General features: G+C 43.0%; 3 protein-coding genes across 4 annotated transcripts; 2 read left to right on the forward strand and 1 right to left on the reverse strand.

Moving 5' to 3' along the window:
* Positions 1-2,514: 2,514 nt before the first annotated feature.
* On the forward strand, positions 2,515-5,985 carry oxld1 (oxidoreductase-like domain containing 1). 2 transcript variants are annotated; one of them, XM_018745397.2, is made up of 2 exons: positions 2,515-2,689; positions 3,683-5,985. In XM_018745397.2, the coding sequence occupies exons 1-2, from the start codon at positions 2,624-2,626 to the stop codon at positions 4,034-4,036; spliced, it is 420 nt and encodes a 139-aa protein (XP_018600913.1). In that variant the 5' UTR covers positions 2,515-2,623; the 3' UTR covers positions 4,037-5,985. The 2 variants fall into 2 exon arrangements, with proteins under 2 accessions (XP_018600913.1, XP_018600914.1); XM_018745398.2 differs by having other exon boundaries at positions 3,686-5,985.
* Positions 5,986-13,130: 7,145 nt separating this feature from the next.
* On the forward strand, positions 13,131-14,583 carry pde6gb (phosphodiesterase 6G, cGMP-specific, rod, gamma, paralog b). Its single transcript, XM_018745403.1, has 3 exons — positions 13,131-13,371; positions 13,484-13,524; positions 14,116-14,583. Exons 1-3 carry the CDS (start codon positions 13,226-13,228, stop codon positions 14,190-14,192), a joined length of 264 nt encoding a protein of 87 aa, XP_018600919.1. The 5' UTR covers positions 13,131-13,225; the 3' UTR covers positions 14,193-14,583.
* Positions 14,584-16,963: 2,380 nt separating this feature from the next.
* On the reverse strand, positions 16,964-18,923 carry tspan10 (tetraspanin 10). Its single transcript, XM_018745307.2, has 3 exons — positions 18,840-18,923; positions 17,993-18,606; positions 16,964-17,273 (listed from the first exon to the last, which is right to left on the reverse strand). The coding sequence occupies exons 1-3, from the start codon at positions 18,921-18,923 to the stop codon at positions 16,964-16,966; spliced, it is 1,008 nt and encodes a 335-aa protein (XP_018600823.2).
* Positions 18,924-19,180: the final 257 nt, after the last annotated feature.

A 19,180-nucleotide genomic window follows, 5' to 3' on the forward strand; every position in this document is an offset into this window, starting at 1 on the left:
TTTATTGTGTTGTATTTGTATTATATCTCAGATAGAGCCCTCTGGCCTCGGAGGGGCGTTCAGGTTCACCATACCTCTGCGAGGACTAGGGGGCGCAGCTACTGATAGGGCAGGGTGGCAGGTACCGGTGTGATATCTCCATGGTAACTGACTCAAACACAGAGGGCTTGGGCCGTGATTAAATCGTCATGTACTGTGAAAGGTATCAGAAAGTCAACACGGCGAAGCAGGGATCGGCATGAATGAGCTGGTAATGAGTAACCGCAGTAAAACTCAAAGCATCCCAACATCCCTGGAACAGGGCGGTTCCACTGGGGAGAAGCTGGTTCACGAGAACACCCTCGGCGAACCACAGGTTGAAGCTGCACCAGCGCTGGGTCCGGTGTAAAATGGATGGGGTCGATGCTCATAACACCGTCTTGTAACCAGAAGGGTGGTGGTTCAAATCCCAGGAACTGTCCTACTGTAAAACATACTGAGCTGAATAAAAGAGTTAAAAACTATGTCATTTTGAAAAACACACAAATAATCACGAGTCTTTGGTGATTTATATATATGATCACAATGAACTATTTCATAGAGTGCTTTTAAAAGCACCTTTTCAAAGAGCTTTGCAATAAAAAAGAAAGATGTATAAGTGCTGTAAGTGTACAATTTACAGTGACTATTAGTAGTTAAAAATAAACTATAAAGAAATGCAGGATAAAGAACAAAAAGAGAAATACGGTAAATTAAGAGGGGGAAGGAGGATACAAAGGAAGAACTCAAATGCGTCAAGTGGAAGTGATTTTGAATACACAGGAATATTGATTATATAGTCCAGTTGAACATATTGTTTTTCTAAACATTTTTTATTTTATATAAGTACATGTTCTTTTAAGCTGCTTTGAGACACGGATTCAACAAGCAGCTGTTGAACAGAAGCGTCAGATATTGCGCACAACGACAGGAGCTGCGTAGGAAGCAGGAGGTATGACTCAAAAGTACGGTAATTATCCCACATTCCACATTTTACATTTTTAAACCACACTTGTACATTTAAAGTAAACAGTACCTGGTTTTTACTGCACCACCATCAGTGTGAAATGTGGTTTCCTCAAAGCAAATCACCAGTACAGGGCTGGCTGTTAATACAGCACTGAATGGCCCTGATTACTGGCAGAGAGGAACTTTCTAGAAGCCAGCCTGGGGGTGGGGGGCTTAAACCAGTAAACCAGTTCTTCAGGCATGGCGTGCAACGACATGACCCGTTTCCCCTTGAGCGGAGAATATTCCTTGTCGTACTGTTACGCTGTGAATCGTTGACCCTGTAAACATGTGTAAAACCCTCCGTTTGTGATGTCATCCAACAAGAACAAATGCAACAAACACACATCATTCCTTTGATCATAATAAAACATTCCATAGATAGATAGATAGATAGATACGGTGTAGTCTATCTATATATATCTATATACGTATATAGATATATAGAGAATAGATAGTTGTATCATATATGTATATAGATATGGTGTACTACATAGATAGATAGATAGATAGATAGATAGATCTTACACCTGCTCCTTTCAGTATTGTCATTTTACAGTTGTTTTACTTTGAAAGCACCTGTTCTGACGTCAGTCTCCACAGGTGTGACTCAATTACTGTACAGACGTCTCTTAGATGTACAGTGTGCTATGATGTCACGCGCATACCGCCCCCTAGTGGTAATGGCAGGAAAAAGCCAAAAATTCCTCAGGCTTGTGGATGAGCTGAAGGCCTTCATTCAAACCTCAGTTGTGCGCTAATCCACTTGATTAAGGTACAAACCTTGGAATGTTCCAGTAAGAATTCCCTGCTGCCTATGATACATCATTGCAATTTGATCATTATTTTGCAAGGCCGCCACTAGTCGGGCAGGCAAAACGGGATTTTGATTCTAGGGGCCCGCAACCTCAAAAGGGCCCATTAAAATTCCAGTACAGATTATTTTTTTTGAAAAATTTAAGGGGCAGAATTCCTAGCCGAATCCCCAAATATAAAATGCAGGTTTACTAAATTAATAGATGGAAATATATGGGGTAGCTTGCCGTGTAGTGGTTTGCACTACTACTTGAATCCCACCTCTGACTATGCTATCAGTCTGGAAAGCTCAGTTTGCATTCTGGGTGGCTGACAGCAGAGTGATTAGAGGTGCTCCCTTTGGACCCCAAGGTTGCAGGTTTGAGACTCACTTGTGTAATACTATTGAGCAAGGTTTTTACCCTCAGTTGCTCCAGTAAAATTACCTCCCTGTGTAAATGGATAAATAAACTGTGAATGTCTTAACACTGTAAATCGCTTCGGAGAAAACCGTTAGCTAAGTGAATAAATGCAATTATGGGACTTTTGATAAGAGTTACGGAACTGGAATGATTTCTTATAATAAATGTAGTTGGGTGTTGTGGCCGCTGTTGGTCCTCCCAGCCGCAAGGTGGCGGTCTGTATTTTCTGCGCCCACGTCACCAACGAAACCGGAAGTAGGGGATCGGACGAAGTAGGTCGGATTCAGGGTTGAGCCAGACGGCGGTGTGGAGGAAGCAAGAGTCGTGTATATTAATAAATCATAAAGAAACGGAGTGTAAAGCATGTATGTCGCGGTGAAATGCGCATTTTTAGGGTGTTCCGGATGAATGAGGGAAACATGGCGGCGCTGTCCGGGCTGCGGAGGGTAAGAGAAAAGCAGGCAGGGCGGCGGTACCTGACACCACCTGACCGGGCTGATGGATCACAATAAAAATAAAATTCTGAGGAAAAAATACCAGAATTACTGTGAAAACGTGCATATTTAACTGAAAGTACCGCAAAAAAATAAAAAGCACAGAAAAGGACACTGACTGACGATTCTCGTGAGTCGTTTCTGCGCTTTTTATTTTAATAATGTTCAGTTAATTGGTCGATCACTTGATGAGGATTAATGTTGCTTTTTTGTTCTAAATGTATTTTTAAAGTCCGTTTCCTGTCTCACATTGTTTATTGACAAAGACCTTACTGAACTTCTGAAGTAGCCGAATTTTTAGGGTGTGAAACAGTGACACTTCACAACACATTTAATTAATAATAATAATAAAAATAAAAAAAACCTCACCTTATTAAACGGTCCCGTTACAAACTCATGTGAAATGCAAAGAAAAAGGTGCTTAAAAATTCTTAATTTGTCCATTCATAACTTGAGGTGTCATCAGCTGAAATTTACATTTATTCATTTATGTTTTGCTGTTCAAAGTGACTTACATGTTAAGACTTGTAATTACCTACCCATTTATACAGCTGGGTAATTTTACTGGAGCAAACAGGGTAAGTACCTTGCTGAAGGATACTACAGCTGGAGGTGGGATTTGAACCTATGATCTTTGGGTCTAAAGGCAGCAGCTCTGACCACCACGCTGCCAGCTGTCCCGAACTCATATAACACGTGTACAGAAATAAGAGCAGCTGACATCCTTTTTTGCAGCTCCACTGTGTTTTTTAAGTGGAGATGTTGTGAAACAGAGTAATTTTGGCAGGCATCTGTATTTGTTTCCAGCTGGAGGAGTCCAACACGCCGGGGCAGAAGGTCATTTGTGATTCCAGGATGCTTCTTGTGTTTCTGCTTGTCTTGCTGAGTAGTGAGGTGAAACGAACACGATCCCACACTCGGCTAAGTTTATCCTCTGTTTTCCAGCAGTGTTTTCTCTACTTGACGCACCTGAGACAAACTCCTTTGTGTGGTTTCCTCCACTGGAGAACTGCCAGGGGCCTCTGTAGCAGTAGCGTAGATTCCAAGTCCCCTGACCGTCCCTCCCTCGCGGATGGCAGCGGTGCTGACCCTCCGGCCCTGGGCCTGCCCCCCACGCCCCCCACGCACTGTTGCATGAGCGGCTGCAACAACTGCGTGTGGATAAACTACGCCGAGGAGCTCCTAGCGTACTACCAGGATGGCGGCGAGAGGGCCCTGGACGCCATCGAGCAGAACGTGCAGGACGAGAACTTGAAGACCTTTCTGAAGATGGAGCTACAGCTAATGAAGAAATCGTGACAGCGTTTGATCGTGTGTGTGTGTGTGCGCGCGCATGCGCGCGCATGCAAGTTTTTAATATGGCTGACACTTGTCTCTTTTCGGGGAAAAGGTGCTGAACTTTGTGTGAGTTTCAAAGGAAGGAAAATGTCAGGTCCTACATGGTCATGTGACCCTCTTCCTGTGGGGTAATTCTTCCTGTGGTGGTTTCCTCCAATCCTAAAATGTGTTGACACGCCACTTTGAGATGTTACTCTTTTGGAGAAGTTTTACCTGGAAACTTACTGGATCAGCAAATACGGTCCACTGGGGCGCTATTTACGCACAACATTTGTGTTGGCTGTTGCTGCCATGGAGGGGGGTGACAGGAAGATCTCATGGAAGTTCTGGAGGAGAGACAAGTTTTAGGAAGCTGTTTGGAATTTCCTTATAGTGTGTAAATGTTTGTAGATGCTCTGTTGAAACCACTTTGACCCCTGGCATTTAATAGAGGTAACACTTTTTGAGGGACCTGCATACAAGGTGTTTAATCCCAGAGTTAATAGCAATAATTCTGAGGCTTTAAAAGCACGAAATTCAGTGTTTACAAATTTACTGGATTTAACATGTTGGTACTAGGGAGATTTATAGGAGAATTTGAAGGTTCAGTATTTACTTGACAAGTGTTTGTGGAAGATCAAGTGTCCTGAATGAGCTCCTCAGCTTCTTTCAGCCTACCTGCATTTACACTTATGAATTTAGCAGGCACTTACTACTCAGAGCAGACAACCTTCATTCGGTGACGGCGACATGAGTACATCTCCCATTTCTTGCGCTATTGTACTGATCTTCTCGACCTCACCAACACTCTATCCTCATTAGCCTGCTCGTCTTCTATCACGAGAACCTCACCGTCATGAAAGCTGGCATCAGCAATCCTTTTATATAATTATGCACTACAGCACAGTGCAGTACTTTTATTATATTAGAATTAAACAGATTTTTTAATATATGCTGAAATTACCATATTCAGTACGCTGTACTGTGTGTAATTAGAGACTATGTTTATTATTCAAAATCACTTAATAAATACAATGAATAATAAAGTGTGTGTTGAGGGAAAAGCATGCAAGGGAGCAGGTGTCACTCTGGTATTGACCCCTGTTTTGTGTGCTGTACTCCAGGAGGTTGACAGGCGTTGTCCTTGGGTTCTGCGCCGGTCTGTTCCGGGGTTCACACACCACAGGACTTTTCCACACCTTTCTGGGAAAAATGAAGTTGACCCCACACTTCACTTAAACATTGCTGTGCCTTTTACCCAGATCTGAAGCACTTGCAGTCTGAATTGTCTTCAAGTTGATGGCAGGTGCCAGGAGGAGGACCTGCTGCTATACTTTATTTTTGGCCAGTACCTCATGTTATCACCACCCCCAGTATTCACCCCTCATTCCAGCAGTTGTGTGAAATGTAATAACATCTTTAATGTCCTGCAGTGCTCCTCATTTCTAGTGTAAGCGAGATGTTGCTTTATTATGTCGCGTATCTATTATTAAAGGCTTAACTGTTCACATGAGAACGTTTCACCATTTGTAAATTCAAGCACGTTATTTTGAATTTAGCACAAGCAAACCAAAGTAATGACTATTATATAGTCTGTATATGTATAATTCTATTTGTTTAGTTTGAATACAGTTTGTGCAGTGTTTTAATTCAGTGTTTCCTGTAGGCTGACATTGCTAAGGACTTCGCAGACACTCTGTTCTCTGTTGACGTCCTGTGACCCAAGCCTCAGAGGCAATGCCTTTGATAAGACCCCCAAAGTCATGCTCCTCTCTGTGATATCTTGAAGAAATAGTCACTGTGTCGCTGAGAAACGCAGCCAGGGAGCAGCAGGGTGAGAGACAAGATTCCAACTTAAATGCACACTTGCAGTTGAAGCACTTTTTAATGCAGCTGAAGAAATTTTTAGTGCACAGTGTATTTATTTGTTCATCCCCTCTGATGTGAATGCTTGATTTTTCTTTTCCTCTTAAGTGTTATATGTTTTGTATAGTGTGGCAATAAACAAAGTGTTATTTGCTTTAAATTGTAACTTTTCTTAATGGATATCATTCCCTCCTGTACCAGCTGACGGCTGGTGGACCAGGTAGTGCAGGTGTACAGTTTTTCAGCCTTGGATTCATTTTTAAAATAACTGTTTAGCATAGAATCTTGTTTTGTTTTTAAACCCACAAGTTCTTTGTGATGCTGTTGAGAAAGTTATCCATTTTGTTTCATACCCAAGAAATTTAATTTACATATTAATAATTTACTAATAGAAAAATTCATTAAATCAGTGCCAGATTATCATACTTATGTGGAGAATGTATTTTCAAGAAAAGATGATATTTTTAAAAGGATTAGCTTTCAGTGCAAATTGATTACAAATTTCATACCCCTGTCTTATCGCCAGAAACGGGTAAGATTGTCCTTTAAGATCACTTTCTGGGAAACACTACAAAGTGTTGCTGTGGTAATATCAGTGTAGCTCCACAAGGTACTTTTTTTTTTTTTGAAGTACTGGGCCAGGAAGCTCTGTCTGATATCTCTGCTGGTTCCATCCTGTCATGGGCAGCAGTGGCGACAGAATCGGATTAATGGGCACGGGGATGAGATATGGAGATTTATTCTGATACCGTTCTGACGCACAGACTGACATGTCTCAGTGAACTGAGGGGAGCTGAAGGAAAGACCTTACGAATATCCACTCTGTTAGTCATTGAGTGAGAGGTGCAAAAAAAATTTTTTGTACCTAAACTAGCCACTTTGGAACAAATGTGGCTACTTCAGGTTCAAAATTATTTTATTATTATTATTATTTATTATTATGGAATGTGATACTGTGAGCCACTCTGATCCCAGTAGCATTCTTATAGTATGCATTCAATACAAACTTTTCCGCTCCACAGGAAAACTAATTTCAACTGCTAATTTAATTTGTTTCCTCCAGCAAAGGACTTTCTTTGTATGAATTTATGACAAAGCAATAACCAAAGAAACTCCTGGTTGTCTTATTTTTCTATTAACTGCACAAGAGCAGTTGTGCCCCCGTGATTGATTGACAGTTATGTACAATGGCAAAACACTCATTGGAAGCTTCTGCACATGGTTTTATATGGATTGTTCTCAGAATTGTCGATAACGAATTTGTAGGAAATGGCTATATCCAAATCCAAAGTTGTCCAGCCAACATGAAGAATATACAGTTTTCTACAAATGTGGTTCAAAATTCTATGGATTGCATCAGTTAAAAAAAAAAGTGTATAATGTTTCTGAAAGTGTTGCTAGAATTTTAGCAGAAATTGTCTCATCTGTAATTTTACTTACACTTCATTATTTCTCTGTTTTAATTCCATTCCTCAGTTTTGATTCTATTCTCTGAAAAAATTTTGACTGATGTTAGGAAGGTTTGATTTGTTTAGCATATTTTCCATCATGACTTGATCAGGTAGGAACTAAATGCAGACATTGCGGACAGAAAAACATAGTGTTCCACTTATATCAGCAATGTCATATAGCAGTTATCCCATTAAGTTGCAGCTAGGCGTAGCGAGTGATTGACGCACGAGCGAGGAAGAATCAAGGGGATGGGTTCCCTTGACGACAGCGACCTTCAGCTGCAGCTCTGTGAGTCAGCAACACAAGGACCGATTAGGCGGCCAGCGGTGGTGGCGGCGGAGGGGGTAGGACGATATGGCTTGATGTGGGCCGTCCCGAGGATTGCATGAGAGGCAGGTGAGGGTCTGTTGCTGATTGTGGTTGATGCCTCTGACGTTGTGGAAAAGAAACCAACGGCCCAGGATTCCTCCATGTTAGACGTGGAAGTTCAGCATGAGCAAGACATATTATGGAAGAAGTGGATTTGTAAAGATTTTTTTAAACACACCATTTCATAGCAAAGATGCGATTGGTATTGTCCAACGGCTCTATTTATTCAGAAATGATGGAAGCCTGACGACTGAGGTGGATGCAAACCCAGCAGATAAAGGGGTACGAGGCATTATGGTGTGTATTGATTGAGGTTTGCAGCTGCCTCACCAGAAAGCCTCTGTCTACCTTCACCCCTCATTAACACCAGACGACTAAGAGGCAAGTTCACCCTGCTGACCTCTAGAATGAGGTCTGGGTCACAAGCTATAGACTTACAACTCAGATGATTCATATATATTGATTTATATCAGTCTATCCATCTGTCTGTCCATCCATCCTTCCCTTTGTCCATAAATCCATCCATCCTTCCCTCTGTCCATAAATCCACCCATGCATCTATCCATTTAGCTCATCCTACCTTTGCAGCCCAGTGACATTTTAGAATCACTTAAAAAGCATCTTTTTAAAACATTAAAACTACTGGATGTTTTGTGCTACAGAATAGTAGTTGAGGGCCTACCCAGTTCTCGTCCAGTAGGGCTGCTCCAGTTACATTCACACATTTGTCTTCACGTCTGCTGTAAAATGCAGCAACGCCACATTGTCTCCATCTTGCTGGTTTATTGTTTGAGGGCAGCAATAAATGAATTATAATCCATATAATAAAGGACTTATCCCACTCTGTCCCTGTGGCCCTGGACTCCTGTGGCTGATCTGTTCATCCGATGCGCCATTCAGCACGTAACACTTGTTTGATTCCGCGAGCTGTCATTGCACCCCGCTGTGTCTCCGACTGGCTCTTGTGGATTATGCTCACAATTACAGATGGTCCGACGATTTAACGACGCTTTATGGAATGTAAAAATCTGTCCCAGGCTAATTGAGCAAACCAATTTCATCTGCTTTGTTTTTGGTGAAGTGAATGTGGCCGGGTGGATCTGGGGTGGGGAGGCAGCCAGTAATCTGTCAACTGAAGAGTGTGTACTTACACACCCTGGGCTGGGATTACCTACTCCATTTAATCAACTCAATCTGGAGACTGCTGAGGAGCAGAGATTGGAGCCCGGTTTTCAAGAGGGAAAGAAAGTTTTCATGCACATGGAGGGAGTACAGGCTAAGAGCTACTCACATTTAAGGTCACAAATTCCAGAAGGTTCTAACAGTCATTGGGAAAGGTACCCTTTGTTGCGTCGGTCTCATTCTCGATGTTTCCCCAGTTATGTAATTTATCCTTTTTCATCTTACATGTGTGCTTCAGAACACCTTCTAGAAAGTGGTGCAACCATATGGTTGAATATATCTCATGTCTCAGCAAAATTGGACCATTTACCATATCACCATTAATGTAATAATGACGACTTCCTCAAGATGTGTTTGTGATGTGCTGGAAATCATAAATATTACAGCAAAACATGATACAAATGTTTATTTCCAAGGCACAGTTGCTAAGTAGTCAAATGTAATGCAAAATGTCTACTGACTCTTTGTCCATTTCCTTAAGCGTGATCTATTGCCGCTGATTGACCAAACTGGAATGGCGTGTATTTGTTGCTGGAATGGAAGCTCATCCCTTTGATTATATCACTGTCATTCTCGATCTTTCCCCAATTACATAATTTATCCCTGTTAATCCTGATTGTTCCTGAATGTTTGTCGTTCGAGGGGGTGCAGTCGCGCAGTGGGCTTGGCCAGGTCCTGTTCTCTGGCGGGTTTGCGGTTCGAGTCCTGCTTGGGGTGCCTTGCGATGGACTGGTGTTCCCGTCCGGGGTGTGTTCTCTCGCCCTCCAGCCCCACGCCCTGTGTTGCTGGGTTAGGCTCTGGTCCGCTGCATCCCCACTTGGGACAAGCAGTTTCTGACAGTGTGTGTGTGTGTGATTCACAGGGTCAGAAGAAACACCTTAAAGACCAGGAGGCATCTGATCTGTACCTCCCACCGTCACGTGCGGTTTCACTGCTAACATCCAAAACTGTTCTACTGTGTTAGAGATGTTCAGTTCTAGGCCCCACAATAAATGGTGGCCTACTATTGACCTTGAGCAGCCCAACTCCATCTGTACCATCACACCTCCCCATCCCTCCACCTTCTCGTTGGCCCAGCCTATACTCCTGCTGATGAGAAGGAATCAGAATTGGGCAGTAGGGGGAGGGGTGCAGCTCATGGCTAATCCCCTTAGAGCCAGGGGTATAAGAGGCACGATGCCCCCTTGCAAACTCAGAGCAAGCCTAGCCTAGACATCAACTTCACCGCTAGACTGACAGCAGTGCAGTGCTCAAGCTTTCCCGGACGGACTGATCGCCATTCACCTGGCTGGTAGGTACAGCATCCCGAGAGCACGGTACTGATGCGAGTGGGAAACTGGGAAGGCCTTGTGGACTAGTAAGAATAGCTGGGAGCAGTATCCAAGGCCCACTCTGGCTATATCCTGCAGAGACCCAGTGACTCATTTTTGTCCGCTCTAGAGGACGTATGTTTTTAAGCGTACCTTCCAAACTGCACATGTTACGGTGCTTAGTCCTAATGCGCCTTATGGAATGTATTTTAAATTCTTTTGAATGGTAAAACATCACTGCCAGTGAGCCTGGAGAAAATTTTAGAAATCCTAGAAATAAAACCAAAAACTTAATTTTTGCTGGGTCTTTGAGGGGATATGATGGGGAAAATACAAGGCGTATGATTACTTTCCATGGTGAAGTGCAAATTATTGCCATAATGTAAGTAATTTCACTGGGCAGTGGGCTCTTCTGGTGTCTGCTGACAGATTCGTGGGGGCAACATTGATTTGAGTACCGTCTCTGTTGCATCGTGAATTGAAGGAGAACGCGGTGATGCTGTTTGTCTACAAGGCTGCGCACTGGAACTTTGCTGAAAGACTCTTGGGGAATCGCACTTGACCGCAGTGGAGCGGAGGCACGTTGCTGAGATGACCTTTTTGTCCATTGGATGCATTTCTTCCATCTTAGTTTTGGAGTTTTGTTGCCTGCAACCATGGCCGTACCCATACTGAGGACAGCTGATGTCCAAACTTTGGAATTTTTTTTTTTTTGCAGAACATTCGATCGCAATTAAATAGGTTGGAAAAATCTGACTTTGCGAATAATGGGGTGTACGTATAGAGGTCAAAGGACTTCAGGTCTTCAACCGGAGAAGGAGAACTACTGTACACTCTGGGTACATTGCTTCTGTCAGTATTCAGTTGTGTAGATACAGAGTTATCTAATAATAAAACAATAAATAATGATAACTATTTTACTGTGAGATGTACATCACTTTGGAGAAAAACGTCTGCTAAATGAATGTAAATGTTATTATAATAATAATAATACGTTTGCCATTTTAAAATTCATTTAGCAGAGAATTCACTCCAAAGTAACATACATCTCTGAGAACAAAAAATAAGTAAATTAGTAATAATTAGCAATATTACGTATAATATCCTGACAAGTGAATGTACTATAGCATGTATAGGCAGGGCTGACCAGCTGCAGTTTGAGACACCATGGTAGAAACAGGGGACATTACCCCATTTAAAGATCTTAAGTATTACGGAGGATCAAGGGAGGACGCACAGACTCCCTAAGATAATATAAGCGAGAGATGGGTACCTGACCAAGATGACATTTTATAAAGTGTTACCATGTAGTTACACAAAAGTTATGAGAATACCGTATGTTAAGTTTGCTTTTTCCACCTCATTTTCCTTGGAAATTGGGGAACAGAATGAGATGTTTGGATGGGGAAGAGAGTGTTGTGGGGTTATAGATGTTCAAGATTTGAGGAAGACGTAACATAGGTGAATTGTATGGGAAAGAGCATATATACAGTGTCTATATATATATATAATATATAAATTACACATGACAATGATTTGACTCATGATTTTGGTGGGCCCCTTCCAGGATATTTTTATTCCAGCTGGACAGTGGCCCATCTACTTGTGTTCGGTGTCTGCTCAACATTTATCTCATGTCCGAGCTCTCAGCGGAGCAACGTTGGTGCCGTTTTCCTTCGAATAAATTCACTTTGGTCTCAACAAGCACGTAAACATAGCAACACAAGTTATTTTTGTACACAATGTCAAGGAGCTGTCTGACTCTCAGAAGACATCCGAGTTGTTCTTTCACTATTCAGTCCAGCGTGAACAAGCAAATTAATTCCCATTTCCTTACCAGACCTTCACTGGAAGAAGAAAGCACCTGCTGGGGAGATCGAAAGAGTCAGCTGGCACTGACATTTTCTTTTAATTTCACCAGATAATGAAAAATTCTTTAACGTTTTAAAACATTAAAAAATATTTTGTTAATACTTGATTTGCTTATGTATGATGCCAATAATGAGAAATTCTTTATAAAGTTTTTTAAAAATTAAATATTTTGTTAACACCTGATTGATTTCTATATAAATGATGCCACTGGTTAATTACTGAGACCATTTTACTGATGTGTAGGGAATTTTTTTTGTGGCCATCGTGAAATTCAAATTATTGCCTTGGGAGATTTGTCAAATTTGCAAAGACAGACAGTTGTGAATGAAATTACGCAAATTCACTTGGTATCGTGTACATTGTGTATCTCCTACACGGTTTTTGTCCTGCTGTGGACTGAACCCTGCGACCTTTGCGCACAATATCAGTTCTCTAGCCAGTGCTTCCAAAGGCATCAACTTGGGCTCTTTGTGTCATTGAAACTGGAGGTTGAAGCTTCCCCCCCACCCCCGCACTGTTCCTGCATGCTCAGCATGTCCTCGCTTTAATGGGGCTTAACCCAAGCCCATCTCAAAGACACAAAGAAGGCCTCCTCAACCAGAGTGTGGGATTATGGGGAATTAGGTCATCTTCTCAGAAGCACCCCACCAATCAAAGCCCTTGTAAAGGAGGCCCCGCCCATCTTAGACATCACTTATTACGAAATATGTATGCAGATCCCTCACAATAATCATATAGGAATTAAGCGGATTACTGTTTTTCCATTGAGCTGAAGTGAAAGGGGACTAAACTGGATGACCAGGAGGTGACATTTGGGAAGATCGGTAAGATCTGAAGATGAATCACTACAAGCTAGAATGTGTGTGTTGTGTTTCTGGGCTAAGTATTGGTGGAAATGGGAGTCAGGCTATGGGTGGATTTTGGCGGTGTTTCAACTTGACCTTCCAAGCTCTTCCTGAGTAAACAAAACGTAAAAGAGAACTCCTTTCTCTCCCTTCTTGTCTTTATGACCCTTAGAACATCACGTTTTTGTACAACGACCGGGCTGAATTCAGAGTAACGCCTCGGTTTGTGAGCACTTTGAGATTCTGCCCCAAGTCTTCCGACGAACGACCCAACCATGAACCTGGAGCCCCCTAAGTCCGAGATCAAGTCAGCGACCCGTGTCACTGGTGGGCCGGCCACGCCACGAAAGGGACCACCCAAATTCAAGCAGAGGCAGACCCGCCAATTCAAGAGCAAGCCCCCTAAGAAGGGTGTGCAAGGGTAAGCGTGACTGCAGCTGTCAATGTCTTTTGAGTGCCACCAGTGTTGTGAAAGAAGGATTCAGTTGAGATTAACTTGCCTTAATCCTTCTGCGTGTCACGTGTTTTCACAGATTTGGAGATGATATCCCTGGCATGGAGGGCTTAGGCACTGGTGAGTTCTTCTTCTTCACTGTCTTGTACGAAAAAATCAACAGCTACCTTTTCTCTGCAATCCCAGAGTTGGCCAAGACTGTACAGTGGGTGTTTTCAGGACCCAGTATGAGCAAGATTGCAGTAGTCTGGTAGCTCAGTGTACGATGTAGGTGTTTTACTTACATTCTGTCAAAAGTTTGAGTACACCTCCTGGAAACCAGCTTTGGTTCTGGTATGCAGTTAGCAAGTTTGAGCAGGAAATGAGTCCACATGTCTTCCCAGGTCTTCTGTAGTAATTTCCAGAGATGCAGGATACTTGTGCGTCCTTTACTTTCACTCTTCTGTCCAGTTCATCCAGTGCAAGTATTTCTCAGGTTGCCCAGATGTTCTCATATGTTTGATTTTTCATTCAAGCTTTTGACTAATACCTCATTTATTTTCTGCTTGAAAGACCTAAAGCTAAGAGAGATTTCCTGTCAAATCTGTGTCTGTAACAAAATCTGGACATACTCAGCAAAACCAGCTAGGTGTGAAGTGGAATTTCAGTTTCAGCTTTGATGGGACAACATGTTTGAACTGAGACCTGCATGTGTCTCTTGCTTTCTTACAGACATCACTGTCATCTGCCCATGGGAAGCCTTCAACCACCTGGAGCTTCACGAATTAGCCCAGTATGGTATCATCTGAGTCTTCAAGTTACCTTAGTCCTGTTTACATTTTAACCCTTCCACTCTCCCACAAAATTGTCCTCGATCCACTGTTTCGGATCTTACTGGAACTGTCCATTTACTCACTTTATGGAGAAAAAAAAAACAACAGCAACACCAAAAAAAATGGAAAAAGAAAGAAACGTTCTTAAAATATCATCTATCTTTCCTTTCTGGTTTCCTTTTTGCTTCTTGCAGCTCATGTTCATAAACATTCTTGCTATTACTAGAAGGATTCACAAAGTTACAAGCGTTCCGGTGTGTGCCGTTGTCATAGAAACCAACCAAACAATTCCCTTTCTCTGCAATGCACTTTCCTGTCGCCTTCCTCTCCATTTCCTGTGAAATGAAACATGACACTTACGCGAGCAAGCCAGCCTCAGTCTGAGTTCATAAAGCACTCAAACCCGTGACGCGTCTGCAATGTGACGAATCGCGAGCCCTGCATCTCCGTTTAGATCCGGAGAGCACTGCATAGTGTTCCTGTAGAGTGGAGGCCAAGACATGGGAGGCCTGCTGACTGTTGCTAAGTATAACCTTCCACTGGGACACCTTCGAACCCGATCCACACTCTCTGAGCCCAACGGTTTTCTGGTTAGTGGTTTGACTCCACCAGCCTGATTCATTCATTCATTAGCAAAACTCTCACTATATTCTTACTATAACGTCTGCTCTTACTTCTTTTTTTTTCCCCCTATATTTTATATTAACTTCTATAAGTATATCATAAATAACTGTTTTCTAATTAATTAAGTACACTCAGGGATTAAGGCTTGTTTTGTTTTGGCTCTGGGAGGCCATTGCAACTCTTTTTTTTGCATAGTGTTTTATCCCTATCGTGCTCTTATAGTAATTTTTAGCTGCCTTTAAATTTCAAGGTAAATTTCAGAATGATAATCCATGGGACTGGCAGTTTAGGTTAATGTCAAAGGCGGGAATGGAGGTGATGCAGATCCTGGATGTCGATTGCAAGTAAGGAGGTTCCACCATGCTCTAGTTCTCTTTTTGCTGTAAATGTGCTCTATTCCAACCCCATGCCTTGAAGGCACATGGGGTTTTTTGGCTACTCTGTTTTTTTCAGGCATCTTGTGGGCATCTTCCCTCTTTCTCTTTCTTTTTCTCTTTTGTTCTCCCTCACCCTCTAATTCCTTCTATCTTCACTGTTTCCATCCAAACTGTACTTTACTGCATGTATATATTGTTACTTGTTCTTACTTCTCTGCATTGTGTTACTATGTTGATCACCCTAAACGTGTAAACTGTGCTGTTCTTAAATTTTATTGTATGTACTCTCGAATAGATGTTTTTTCTTCCCGAACACCTTCAAGCTTTTGTTTTGACTTTGATCTCTACTTTATCTCCATTTCACTGTGCATTGTGTCTGTGCTGTATGTTCGACTTCATCTGTAACCATTGTGTAAAAACCAGGAGTCCCTTTAGTGGTCATTTGTATGGTAACCATCTGGAATGACCATTCTTGTTTCGTCTACTTTTCGGGATCATCGGTTATCATTTATAATTTAATTTTGCCATTAGACTTAGATGTATTGATACTAGTATTTCTGTATTTGACTTCATCATTCCCCTTAATTTTAATGTGTTGCTCTGTAGCATAAACAAAAGCTCATCACTTTTGCATAATGCATGAATTGTAGCCTTTTCTTCTGTTTGACCCCACAGCTGAGTTTTTTTACATATTGAGTGTAGTGTATCTATGCAAAACCCAGACGTTAGACAGCACTGTTACACATTTTAATCACTTTCTTTCTCTATGTCCTTTATCACCTCTCTTTTAACCTTATACGAATGGGAAGAGTTTAAAAGCCCCAGGCCACTGAGATCACAGCTGGGTTTGGAGGGGGTAGTGGAAGTGTTGGGTCAACACACAGCCAGGTCAACGATCCTATGTTTTCAAAAAAACAATGTCTCCTCTACAGGATCAAATCAAAATAAAGCTTGGAAAAAAAAAATTGAAAAATGGAAAAAAGACGACTTTCCTGCTCTTTTTTGCAGCCTGATGAATTGCTCCAGTTGCATACATTTCTCAGCAGGGATGCATGCGCCTGGTTCTCAAGTACAGCTGATTCTCCTGGTTTCGGCAACAGCACAAATTAGAGAATGTATGATACCGACCAGAAAAACATGATGCTTAAGTTTTGCTTATTTGTCGCGAAACTTGGCACCCCAAAAAACAAAATCAGAGTAAAGTAAAAACATTCTTCTTAGTTTTTAATGCCGGTTACAGGTGCAGAAAGTGTCTACTTGTAAGACACTTACGAGACACTTCTCATAATCTGAATGAACAGTTTAACAAATGGAAGTACATCGGCTTCAACTTGGACACAACTGAGACAGGAAGTGTGTTTATGATTTGTTTTGTTCATAATTCCAATGTCAGTTTCACCACTAAGTCATAATCAAGAAAAGGTTAACAGTACAGAGATCCCTCCCTTGAGCTTTGTGACTCACTGCAGGTTGTTGATGGGTGCAATAACAGTCCCATGGGGTACTGTTGCTAGCTGCAGGGTACATGAGCGGTATACCACAAGAGAGGTCTCTGCAGTACGTTACGTATCAAGTCTTGCATGCTATCCATGTGAGAAGTCTGTAAATTCATATGACTTATAAATGAACACATTCCAACTCATGTGGTCTCTTGTCTGAGAGTCCATGAGAACAGAGGCTCAAGCCCTTCAGGAATGAGTGGAAGGTCCTCTTCCAGCAGCCTCAGGTGGTTCTCTACACCATGTCTCACCAGTGGTCCATCTTGGTTCTGCGAATATTGTCCAGTTGACGCATTGCAATGCAAGTGCTCAGCACCTGGACCCCCAGGAAAACCACTTCAACTGTCCCGATGACCCCTGCATGCCTCTCAATCCAGCGAGCGGCACCCCCGAGACACCCCCCCAGAAAGACCACGCTCTGAGCAGAGAACTCGTTCAGGAGGCGCGTGTCCAGTCCACACTGCGAGTTCCATACTGTCCCATTCTCCAGGGGGTCTATGCAGCAGGAAGCGGGAACTCCACATGCCTGAACCCCTGGTGCTGAGCAATTGAAGTAGCTAAAAAAGGGGCAGAAGACCTCATCAGTGGCTATATTCTGCTTATAACTCACTGGCACATCATCAGAGGAAGAGGGACTGAGCGAAGCTGAGAAAAAGTTGACATGGCAAAGGGGAAGAAAGAAGAGTAGGAGGAGTTTAAAATGGCGAAAAGCTGGAAAGAGGTTGGGCTAAAAAGGGGAAGGGCTGAAAAAGAGAAAAGGGTAGAAATGGGGAGGAACTGGGAATGGGAAGTGTTAAAAGGGGAGGAGTTGGAAACCATATATAGCTAAATGGGAGCAGTCTATAATTGGTAGGGGAGGAGCTGGGAATGGGAGGTGTTTAAAGGGGAATGCGTTAGAATATGGGCTAAAAATGGAGGGAAATGGAATTCTACCCTTTAATATTATTATGTTTATAATTCCAGTAAGATTTTCTTTGTGAACACGTCTAGGATATTATTTATAGTAATATGAGGTTGCTGGCAAAGGGTGAATTCAGTGGAAAACCAATCAGCCAGTGACAATCGTCCACCTATCTAGGTGACCTGGCAGTGTATGCAAACACACTGTTCACACTACCACTCCCATTTCACTTTTGATGCCACCAAAAGCTGAACAGATGCTCAGCTAATAATCACCTAATAATCAAAATTAACAACTATAAAAAATGCAAGTATCACCAGTATTCTGCAATGTATGAAGAAATGTCATCACCTTGCAGCAGCTGGACATACTCACATGTTGATCTCCCAGTCCTGGTAAGTGTCTGCCCCGCAGCACTGAAGACCTGTTTGGATCTCGTCCACAATGAAACGGAAGTCCAGGTCGTCCTGGTACCGGGATATGGCTGTGAGCATTACTGAGCGCACGTATCCTTCGATCTGCCCTTGGAGGGTGTAGAGCACTATAGCAGCCAGTACCTGGGCGCTCACCAGTACCAGCAGCCCGGCACTGAAGGCCTGGAGCAGGCACTCGTTCTCCCGCACGGCACCCACGCAGCCCGACAGGCACAGGAGGGACAGCATCAGTCCCAGTGTGATGAACAGCAGCATGGGGTCCGTGCCAATGTGGCCAATCTTCTCCTGGGCCAGGGACTCCTTCTCCGCGAGGCCCCACAATCCCAGGGCCAGCGTGACCAGGCCTACAACGCTGAATATCAGATTGCTGAAGATGAGAAGGTACTTCAGCAAGCAGTCGGTCAGGATGAAGGGCCTACTGACTGGCAGCCGGTTCCCCCCCCGTGCAGAGGTGCCGCTTGGGCCTCCTCCTTCCGCTGGCTCTGGGTTCCCATCAGGCACCCCAGCTGTATCCTCACGAGTAAGAACAGATGAAACCTCCGGATCCTTGTCTTCCTTCAGCATGAAAAGGTGGAAAAAGTGAAGAAAGACAACATCAGCTTGCTACAACCGGTCTTTGTGGATTAGTCTAAAGCTCATTACCCTTGGAAAGCTTCTACAAAAACATTAATAAGTCAACAAAAGCTATTCTTTGCATCCCTGCTTCCCACACAATGTGTTTCCAGTGCTTTAAAAGCCTCTACATCAGTCTGGGCTGTACAACAAGATGCCGTCCAGTACCGCAATACCTTTGGTATGAGAGGCCTCGTCTCATTTTCTCGCGAGCCGTCCCTCGAACCCCAGAAAAGAGGAAACTTCACGAAGAGCCTCATATTTTCTATGTAGCAGGGAGGCACCGTGCTACGAACTGGCTCCTGGATCACAAGCTGTCGCAGTGTGAAGGAAGGGGGAGCGGGAAGCTCGTGAGCTCTGGGCAGCACTGTCTTGGGTCTGGCCCCCGGGCTCAGAACTGCGGCATCATGTGAGAGTCACGGCACCGGGATTAGCAGGAGCTGGCTGGAATTCAGCTGTGATGTTTGAAAAAAAAAAAAATATATATATATATATACATAAAAGAGAGGGGATTGGT

This window comes from Scleropages formosus, chromosome 1, assembly GCF_900964775.1.
Source record: "Scleropages formosus chromosome 1, fSclFor1.1, whole genome shotgun sequence".
NCBI classification, from domain to species: Eukaryota; Metazoa; Chordata; class Actinopteri; order Osteoglossiformes; family Osteoglossidae; genus Scleropages; species Scleropages formosus.

Coding starts and splice junctions, on each gene's coding strand:
- oxld1 (XM_018745397.2), top strand. CDS start 2,624: ATGCGCATTTTTAGGGTGTTCCGGATGAATGAGGGAAACATGGCGGCG. Junction 2,690..3,682: donor CGCTGTCCGGGCTGCGGAGG/GTAAGAGAAAAG, acceptor TCTGTTTTCCAG/CAGTGTTTTCTCTACTTGAC.
- pde6gb (XM_018745403.1), top strand. CDS start 13,226: ATGAACCTGGAGCCCCCTAAGTCCGAGATCAAGTCAGCGACCCGTGTC. Junction 13,372..13,483: donor CCTAAGAAGGGTGTGCAAGG/GTAAGCGTGACT, acceptor GTGTTTTCACAG/ATTTGGAGATGATATCCCTG. Junction 13,525..14,115: donor CATGGAGGGCTTAGGCACTG/GTGAGTTCTTCT, acceptor GCTTTCTTACAG/ACATCACTGTCATCTGCCCA.
- tspan10 (XM_018745307.2), bottom strand. CDS start 18,923: ATGAGGCTCTTCGTGAAGTTTCCTCTTTTCTGGGGTTCGAGGGACGGC. Junction 18,607..18,839: donor CGAGGCCTCTCATACCAAAG/GTATTGCGGTAC, acceptor TTCATGCTGAAG/GAAGACAAGGATCCGGAGGT. Junction 17,274..17,992: donor CAGGACTGGGAGATCAACAT/GTGAGTATGTCC, acceptor CCCCTTTTTTAG/CTACTTCAATTGCTCAGCAC.